At 37.2% G+C, this 10029-nt stretch overlaps 1 protein-coding gene across 1 annotated transcript; it reads right to left on the reverse strand.

The window, feature by feature from the left end:
• Window positions 1-558: 558 nt before the first annotated feature.
• On the reverse strand, window positions 559-9988 carry tmprss7 (transmembrane serine protease 7). Its single transcript, XM_043226399.1, has 18 exons — window positions 9750-9988; window positions 7601-7802; window positions 7379-7509; window positions 7232-7299; window positions 6887-7080; window positions 6722-6757; window positions 5690-5918; window positions 5362-5486; window positions 5169-5281; window positions 4975-5081; window positions 3949-4085; window positions 3680-3787; window positions 3470-3577; window positions 3256-3372; window positions 1998-2196; window positions 1616-1884; window positions 981-1117; window positions 559-825 (listed from the first exon to the last, which is right to left on the reverse strand). Exons 1-18 carry the CDS (start codon window positions 9816-9818, stop codon window positions 658-660), a joined length of 2517 nt encoding a protein of 838 aa, XP_043082334.1. The 5' UTR covers window positions 9819-9988; the 3' UTR covers window positions 559-657.
• Window positions 9989-10029: the final 41 nt, after the last annotated feature.

Below are 10029 nucleotides of genomic sequence, written 5' to 3' on the forward strand. Positions count from 1 at the left end.
AACGGAAAAACTGTTTGCACTACAAATCAGTTTGCAGTGTTCATAATTAAGACAATTACGTATAATTAATCACACCGGTTTGCAATAATAAGCAGCTGCCATGGGCGACACGAAACGTCCAGTTTAACGGCATTATTCAAAATATTTAAACCGACAAATTTGCTGCCTTAACTAACCTAAGATAAGTACTCCAGAAAATCATGTAGTGAAACTTAATATTAAAAGTTATTGTTAAATATATTTATATTACATTAACCATGATGCGAAACCTAAAGCTAGCTAAGAGGGTTATCTGGTCTTGAGTAACATTAGGTGGTTATAGTTGGCCTCCTGCCTGGCTAAGATGGTCAAGTTGGCCAGTAAAAAAAGAAAAGAAAAAGTTCAAATCCCCTCTAAAAGACCATCTAATACACAATTTCTTAAACAGTGTCCGTTTACATACGTTAGATGATTTTAGGTTTAAAATATGCTATGCAGTATGTTAACATGAAGTATTTAATTTTTTGAGGAAAAAAGACTACAAGAAAACCTTTATTCAAGACAAATGTATTATAATGGTGTTACATGATTAACAGACCATGAAGTAACTATTTGCTGTAAAACAGTTGATGATGACAATGGCTTGTTTTGAGTAGGTGGATTTATTGGCTGTGCATTTCATAAGTTTTGAATATGTCTTTGGATCCAGTCTATGAACTTGGCGACTCTGGTGTAAACTCCAGGAAGGTTGGGTCTGCCACAGCCGGACCCCCAGCTCACAATGCCCGTCAAAAACCAGCGGCCGCCCGAAGGGGCTTGACAGGTCAGAGGCCCGCCAGAGTCTCCCTGGAATTAGAAATCATTATGTAAAATACAGAGAGACAGCTCACTTTCATCAACGATAAAAGGCTAGTCCTTTAATAATGCTCTGAAATGAGATACTAAGCTTATGTTCGGTTCATAAAGCAGGAACCAGTCCAAAGGTTGTTATCTCCCCTCACCCGGCAGGCATCCTGCTCTCCAGAGGGCACGCCAGCACACAGCATGCGGGGGGATATAGCACCATAGCTTCTCTTGCATTCACTCTGGCTTATAATGCTAACTTCTGCCTTCTGCAGTACAGTGGGTAGAACCTTATCTGTATAAAGAGAGAGAAAATATGCTGTTTTTATCTAAAAAAGAAATATATAAACAAGAAACTGACTCTTTTTTTCTAGTTTGAGCACTGTTTAAAAGTTTGGGTTCTGTAAGATTGAAAAATGAATACTTTTATTCAGGAAGGACAAGTCAAAAATGCGAAAATGTTTTACAAAAAATTCTAAATGCAAATAAATCTACATATTCATCAAAGATTATTTGAAATTAAAAATATTAAGCAGGGTAACTGATAGTACGTTTCTTGAGCAATCTGCATATTAGAATGATTTCTGAAGGATCGTGTAACACTAATTTCCATCACAGGAGTAATTTACACTTTTAAATATATCAAAATATAAAAAAAAATTATATTTCACAATATTACTGCACTTTTGATCAGATAAATGCAGCCTTGGTAAGCATGTGAAACATTAGAAAAACTTACTGAGCTTAAAACTTTAAACGGTACTGTTAACATTAAAGTTTTTTATTTCTTTACCCTGTTCAGAACGATAGCCCCAGCCGGTGACCCAACAGCGTTGCCCCTCAGTGAAGGTCTGTGAAGGAGCTGGCAGACAGATAGGCTGGATATATTGTTCCAGAGTGCTGGGCCAGGCCTTCTTCAGCTGCACAAGGGCGATGTCATAGTCAAAATTTCTCGCATTGTAGTATTCATGCACAACCAGTCGACGGACCTCGGCCACATGCTTGGCATTGCCCTGGTTCAGCATGCCGAGATGAGCCATCCACATGCGTGGATCTGCCAACCTGAAAGTGTCAAACAGTATATATGCATAACTGACCAGCTCGTTGCTGCTAACAAAAAAAGTATTAAACTTTGATATTCAGCTATTTAAACTGTGGGTCTAATGATCTCTCACCTTTCTTTGCTGAAACAGTGTGCTGCTGAAATGAGCCACTCATCAGAGAGGACCGATGCGCCGCAATACAGCTGACCAGAAAAATGCATGCTGACCTGCCATGGCCACTCCCCCTCCAGAGCATTGATCCCGCCCACAATACGGTGGTGTGCGGCCGTGCTGTCAGATACATGCTTTGAAAGGGAGGGATTGCCACAGGCTAGAAATTATATGGAAACATATCAGACACAAGAAGACATACTTGGCGTTAGTGTACAAGCATCCAAAATGAATGACATGATATGTAATGTAAAATGTAAAAATGTCTGACTAATACAGGTGTGTACACCACTATTTTATAATTATGATTTTACATTTTTTAGAAACAAGTCTCATATGCTATTCAATAAAGAATTCTGAAACAAAGTATCAAAATGTTCTTTCTTATTAATCAGCAAAAACAACTGTTTTTAACATTGATAACAACCATTATTAATTAATGGTTGTCAATAATAATGACAATTGACAACCTGAATCGCAATGGTGCTATATGCCAATATGCTAATCACAAGGCTATCTGCACCCCGAATTATTCTAAACTTTTGACCAGAAGTGTATGTGTCTGCTCAGTCATGACAGTGCGCCTGATGAGCCAAAGCCATTAAAATCAGAAAGCGTTCAGGAAGAGAATGAAGCATGATCAAAGCTCAGCTTGACTCCTGTAATCACCCTCTGGTTCAACTCCAACACACACACACCGATTACCAAACATTTTCAAGTCGACCATTGCAAAAAGGGCAATAGATCATAATAACAGCAGCGATATCATCATGGGAACATGAGGGCTATTTTGGGTTGAATAGCTAACCAGTCATACGTAAAAATTGGTTGCCCTAAATGAACTTTTGAAGTCTCTTGCTGACATTTTTTGACTTTTTATTGCTACATATATTTATTTTAAAAGTTTTAGGATTAAACAAATATTTTGTTTTCCACCTGTTTCATGAAAAAAATGAAAAAAATATGTACCATTCAAAAGTAGGGTTTTTTTTGTTTCTTCAATTGTTTCATTCAAAATGTAGTTTTTTTTTGTAATATTTGTCTTTAGTTTTTTATTTAATTTAGATTATTTATTTAAAATCTGACGCCATATTGATAACTTATAACCATATTGAACCATATGAAATTTTAATAAGAATACTGGACTTCGAGAGTAATAATAAAATTCTGTGCAGTCTCTTTACATGTATGGTTAGCGTGTTAGCGTATTAAAACTCACCACAGTCCTTCTCATCACTGCGATCGTAGCAGTCGGGTAAGCCATCACATTTAGCATTTTTCTTAAGAATGCAGGCTCCATTGCTACATTGGTAACTGACTCCAGAACAGCTAGTCTCTGCACATCCAACACATATTAATGTTCTTTACATATTATAGTATAAATTGTGAGTTCAAAATTCAAAGTGTGAATTTTTAAGTAGTTCTCAAGTTACCCTGAGTACAGTTGGTCTCATCTTTACCACTGGAACAGTCCATCTCTCCATTACAGATGTATAACGGGTGCAAAGGGGATGAACCTCCACAGATTTTAGGTGGTTTAGCTGTTGGACAAAAATAACTGATAATGAAATAATGAATATTGACAAACGTTTAATAGTTTTACTGTTGTAGAACTGCTGGGTTTGCATGATTACAAAACGTACAACAAAAAATCTCATCGCTTTCATCCTGACAGTCATCCAGTCCATCACAGCGCCTGAACTTCTCCACGCACAGACCTGTGGAGCACAGGAAGTAACCCTCTGGACATGCTTGAAAGATAAAAAAACAAGACCAGAGTAAGAACATTTGGTGCCATGAGTCAGATTAGTGACTTATTATTCCTTTGCTCGTAAATGAGAATGTACTACTGATGAAAAATGACTATTGGAATTGTTCTGCATTTCCTCTGTTTCGGCAGCATTGTTCTTACGCTGGCTGGTGTTGTAGTTGCTGTAAGTGGCACTGAAGGGTTGGTCGGCATTTCGTGAGCTGCAGCGGAAAACCACTTCAGGGTTTTGCGCAGGAATACGGAAGACGGTTGAATGGTCAATGTAATTTCCACAGTATCTGTAAATCAGTTGCAGTTATTTCTGTACCAGCTCAAAATATATCAATCTATAACCTGATAAATAAAAACATTAAAGGAACAGATCACCATCTGTCACTATTTACTCACCATATCTGACCACCTACTGTGGCAAACATTTGGATTGTATGGAACATCTTTTTGTGTCTTTTTTGGTGTTTGGTTAGAGTAAACTATCACCTACCTGGTCTTGTGGCATAAATGTACCTTGGTACACTTTTTAGCGAGACACAAAATATGCACCAACAAGTACGTATCACTGCAGTTTCCAAATGAACAAACTATTTCAATGAAGACTTCAAAACAATATTAATATATCTGAAAACTGATGCATTTGAATGTTAGCATTACACATATTCAGCTTCATATCTATGGGTATTCATAGATGCTAGGTTTGTTTGATAGCTAGTACAGAGATCTACTTGAGAGTTAAAGAGCTCCGGTTCAAATCCTGTGTAACCACGGTTCAACAAAAATATGTAAAAGGAAGGTGAATTGCACTGTTGCAACAGCAATGCTTTTTTATATCAGTTTTTATTTCAATTCAGAACCGCCTCAATACATTCTATATAAACATATTCAAAAATGTGCCAGGGTTCACATATTGAACCTTTGTTTTAGCGCCACTCAGTGGACATTTCTCTTTGAAACTGCAGTGAAATGTGCAATAAGATCTCTTATATCTATTAGATCTTTAACATGTTTAATTTATGTTTATGTTTTTAAATTAATGTTATAATTTTATAAAAATCTTAAATGGGTGAGTAAATAATGATGATTTTTTTTGTGTACTAATATCATCATATATGATATCAGTACACAGATGAATTGTACTTTAACAAAACAAATTTACTTTGAAATATCACTTACATAATCTCATTGACTTTCCACCAGCCGTGTTCACAGTTTTGCAAGTCTTTTAGTTTTAGCATATAGTTCTGGAACCTGAGAGCCACACCGAGAGTGCTGCTGGACATCTGACACATAAACATCCAAAAAAACATTCGTCACATGGATGCTGTGGATAATATTGCTACACATTAAAAAAATGTTTTATTGTGTACCTGAAACATCCAGGTGCAGGAGCACTGACGGGGCAACAGACTGGGGTAAAACGGACTGGTCATCACTCCAGAATCACCTGGGCCAGCAGGTAATGCTATCATATTCATACACTCTGTGTACAGGAAAGACGAATGGGCCTCAGGATCACAATCAGACATACAAACATACACACACTTTAGTGAAGAGACTCACGCTCTTCCATGAGAGCCTGGAAGAGTCCTCTGAAGATCTTGTTGCCTTGAGTGAGTCTGAAGGAGAGCAGCATGACATTGGAGGTCGAGACCAAAGAGATCGGGGCTGACACTGATTCACAAAACCTTTAAAAAGAGTGTATCAAAATCAAAACGATCATCCCAGTTTTTTGTCAATTACTTTGTCTTCAAGTTCTTCCCCTGACAATCTACACTAGAGCATTTGAATATGTTGCAAAACATCTATCGTGTAATGTGTAGATACTCCGGAATGATTTATCCTAAATTCCTAAAACAACTTAATATAACAATAAAGCATTCTATTCTACCTGTACAGAACCATGCCTCTCATGGGAAGCAGAGAGTCATACACGGTGAGGGCATCATAGACGCAGTCGCTGGGGTCAATGCGAAAGCTCTTCACAGTGAGACGGATGACAGAGCCTGGAGCACTTGTCAGTTTGATGTAGCAGCTTAAGCCTCCCCAGGAGGAGAACACATTGAGGGGAATACTCACATCAGGAACACCTGCGTACAGCTTATCCACACACTGAGAGCCTGGACACACAGAGAAACCATAACAGCAGCCATTACACACTGAACTGCAATAATCCAGTACAGTACAGCAACAATAGACATTACAAGAGATATTCAAAAACCTTAGATTTACAATTTAAGAATCACAATCACATGTCTGAATTTGAGTAGGCATACAGCATCTTGAACTTGAACGGTTTTCATGATTTTAAAGTGCCCCTGTTATGGGTTGTGAAAGGTTTATATTTTTACCAATAATAGGTGAGACGGCAAAAAAAATGTTTTGCTTTCAACCTGTTCCATTAAATAAAATTTATTCAAAGAAATATAAGTAAATATGTACCATTCAGATATATGGGGTCAGTATGATTTTTTTTTCAAAAGGAAGTAATACTTTTCTTCAGTGAGAAAAGGATGCAGTTTACAGTTTAGACATTTCCACTGTTACAAAATATATCAAATAAATGCTGTTCTTTCGAACATTCTGGAAACATTCTGGAAAAAAACTCATCATGGTTTCTACACAAAGTTTTTCTGTAATAATATTTCAAAATACCACTGCTTTTAGCATAACAGACTTTTTTTTTTTAGCATAATAGTTTTTAAAAACTACACTGATCTATATATACAGAAATACACCAACCGACTCCTAACCTTTGAAAAGTGGTGTGTTATATTTTTTAAATTCTAATTGCAATTTTGCATTTTTTCTACTACCTTAAATGCAAATTCAAGTGAATAAACTAGAATTTAAAAAGCAGTTCTGAATAGCCCACAACCCCAGTTTGTCATGTGTATGTACTTCTCAGTTTCGACTGACTCACCCACAGCTGTTGATGTGTAATCTGAGCGTAAAGCAACTGGGAAAACAAGAAAAAAAATTTAAATTCCAATCATTTTGAAGCTGAAAAATTGACCAAAACTTGTACAAGGAATATCTGTACAAAATGTAGCATTATGTAATGTAGTTACACAGTGGCAGATCTTACCATTAACAAGAATGGAGTCTATGTCAACAGGAAGGCCCTGCAGGAAGCCCACTGAAGACCTGTTCTTCAAACTCATTTGCACAGAGTCTTTGAGGATGGCACTCACACAGTCCTCACAAACGGATGGAGCCTTGAGTTGTGGCACCACGAAGATCATCCAGAAATGCACCAGCACACCACCTTGATTGTTATTACTGAAGACGAGAGGTCACAGATTACAGTGAGCGATCTCAACTATTATTTACTCAAAGAATATTTAAATATTACTACTGAAAATAAATCTTTATTCAATGCTTTATTGAAATTATAAATCTCTCTAGCAGAGTAACAGTGGGGTGACTTTACCTTAGATCAGAGATGATGGTTTGTTTGTAGAGTCTGGATACTGATGATGTTCGGTATACGCTGGTTATCTAATTGGATTCAAATATAAAGTTGAGGGTTTTAATGGTCTTTTTTACTCTTCTGATATATTTGTTCTGTGTTACTCACCACATGCTGAATGCGGTTTGCCATGGACACAAACTCAGTGGAGTCAGCGTGCCGGTACTCTGGTATAAACTCAACATTGGCAACACGGAACATACCAGCAAAATACACACCACTGTTGCCCTCTCTCCGGACTACAAAACACAGAGCGCGCTTTTCAGTCAAACTGCAGTTCAATTTTGTATGCTCTTGTGAACAGTATATCCGTGTTTGTGTTTAGCTTACATATAAAAACCCACAGAAGTGACCACATTATCACCACAACGACAAACACCACCACTGTGATGAGGATGGCCAGATTCTGCAGCTCTAATATTGGGTTTTTCTTCTTTATCTTTTTTGCTCTTCTTCTGCGTCTGTTGTATCTTCTGCATAGTTTATTAAGAGTTGCGTCCACCGTAGCCACTTCCACGGACACATCAGCTACCTAAAACCACAGGTATGTATTACATTCTGATCTGATGTAACACTTGCACAAAAAAAGCCATCTGCCAATAATGGAGAATCAACAGGGCAATGAACTGGATTATGGTGGTTTGTAAAAGCACTGTCATCACTTTATGATCTTTTTACTGCACAATGCAAGAGTCGTAAAGATATCAAACGTCATGCCACTAGCGCTACTGTCATTTCAGGACTTTTTTTTTTCACGTTTCTTGATTAAGCAGACCACCTTGTCCATCTATGTCAATGTTTTTTTAAGGGTTCAAAAGAAAACAAGTGGGAAATCAGTGGCTTCGGTTTTGGATTTAAGGTGTGTGTTGTGGCCTTATCACAAACAGATATTATTGCAATGAGCGGTTAGAGTTACATGGTAAAGTCACTCAGTAATTCTGAAAGAGATCCAACTGGGTTACAAAATCCACCTCACTCTGAGCTCACAATGACCTAATGGGCAACTGCCTCAAAATAAATTAAACAACCACTTACTGACATTTTTATCTATCCAGCCGGAGAGATGCATTTAGGCCAGGGATTTCTAGATATTAACATATCTTTTATGTCTAAACTACACTAGTCAACATTTTAAGTGGATGATAATCTCGTCCTAAAGCCTAAATCCTAATGTGTTCTTGTCTTATGACAACTTTTTTGATCCACTTCAAATGCTGACTACTATACTTTCCTTTGCATTCAATGGGGTCAACATGAACATTAAAAAAACAACAAATTATCACATAATGAAATTAATGTTCACAATAACTTACAAAAGTGGTATTATGTTTTTTTTTAGCATTATAACACCTAGGTATTTTTTGAAAAACCTTGCAATAGGTTACACTACTTAATAACTCCAATAAATTCTGTGGAATTACCAACTGATTTACTGGCTATCACTGTTTAAGTCAATTAAATAAATAAACATTTCTGAAGAATAAGTTAGAGTTAAACCAAAGGGGAAAAAACTAATATAGTCTGCTCTGGTCGGTTCACTTGTGTTTTGCGATCATCACCATGAGTGTCGTTCATTGTGGTTGTCCAGTCATACATTATTTACACGATGTCATCCCATCTCGTTCGCTTAATTTAATTTACATCAAGATAGCATGGGTTAAAAGTCTTTCCGAGACTTAATATTTTTTCAGAAAACAGCAAAGCGTCTTTTATTTGACATCAAGTAAATTTCACTTTCGCCTTCTGGAAATTTAGCTGAAACGCAAAAATGTTAAGGACCGTCAACGAAGTGCAAACGATAAATGTAGAAAAACGTGCAATGGCTCTGTCCCAGTTAATTAAAAAGAGCAAAGTATAGATGTGCACACATACACAGCTATTTCTGCTTCATGCATTTTTGTGCAAATTATTTGTGTACACTTTCAGTGACAGAAACGGTGAACATTTTTGTCTTAGTCAGAAAAAACACTTTGCGGACGGTCCCTATCTTACGGTAATCGTATACACTGCAATACATCTAAGGAAATTAAAATATAATAATATTATATTATAACGTTAGATACGAGCTTTTTATGAAGTTATGTATTTAAAGGATCAAATGAAGTTTTTCAAGTCTATCTGAAAAATGCCAAACAAAGGTCAAGCCTTAACTATAGCCTTTTCTAAATTCCTAATTTCAGCAGAGGTCAAAATGCTTTACCCCTCACAGAAACGACGCTGGTCACTGTAGCGAAAAAATGTACGAAAAATGAACGTAGCTGTTATTATAATGAATACATACTTTTAAAATTCAATGTGCAACCTAATAAATAAAGCGTGATAAAAATGTATTAACACTTTTCTTCTTAATTTGAAGGATTTGCCAGACTATTTTATATAGTGATTTCGCAGTAACAACGATAGCTAAAGTCTGTTATGTTGACGGAAACTGTGGTTATCATGGTGATATTGAAGGGGTCCAGCAGCATGAATTACTCACACTTGTGGAGTCCTTTTGCGCCGCGTCATCCTCGCTCCCCTGCGCGCGCTCTTCTCGCGCTGTCTCCATGGCTTACAGTCATTCATTTGGACCGGCTATCTTAAATGCTCGGGTCCAGTCCAACATTGTTAAAACCGTTTCCCCCAGAATACCCGTCTGCACCGTCAGCATGAACGCGAGCAGCGGAATGAAGCCAAACGACACGAGGCGTTTCGTTTCCACCTGTGTAACTGTATCCAGGCAGGTGTGCAGACAGTGAGCCTTGTGTTCACTTATCCTA

The sequence above is a fragment of the Puntigrus tetrazona genome, chromosome 24 (genome assembly GCF_018831695.1).
Source record: "Puntigrus tetrazona isolate hp1 chromosome 24, ASM1883169v1, whole genome shotgun sequence".
Lineage (NCBI taxonomy): Eukaryota > Metazoa > Chordata > Actinopteri > Cypriniformes > Cyprinidae > Puntigrus > Puntigrus tetrazona.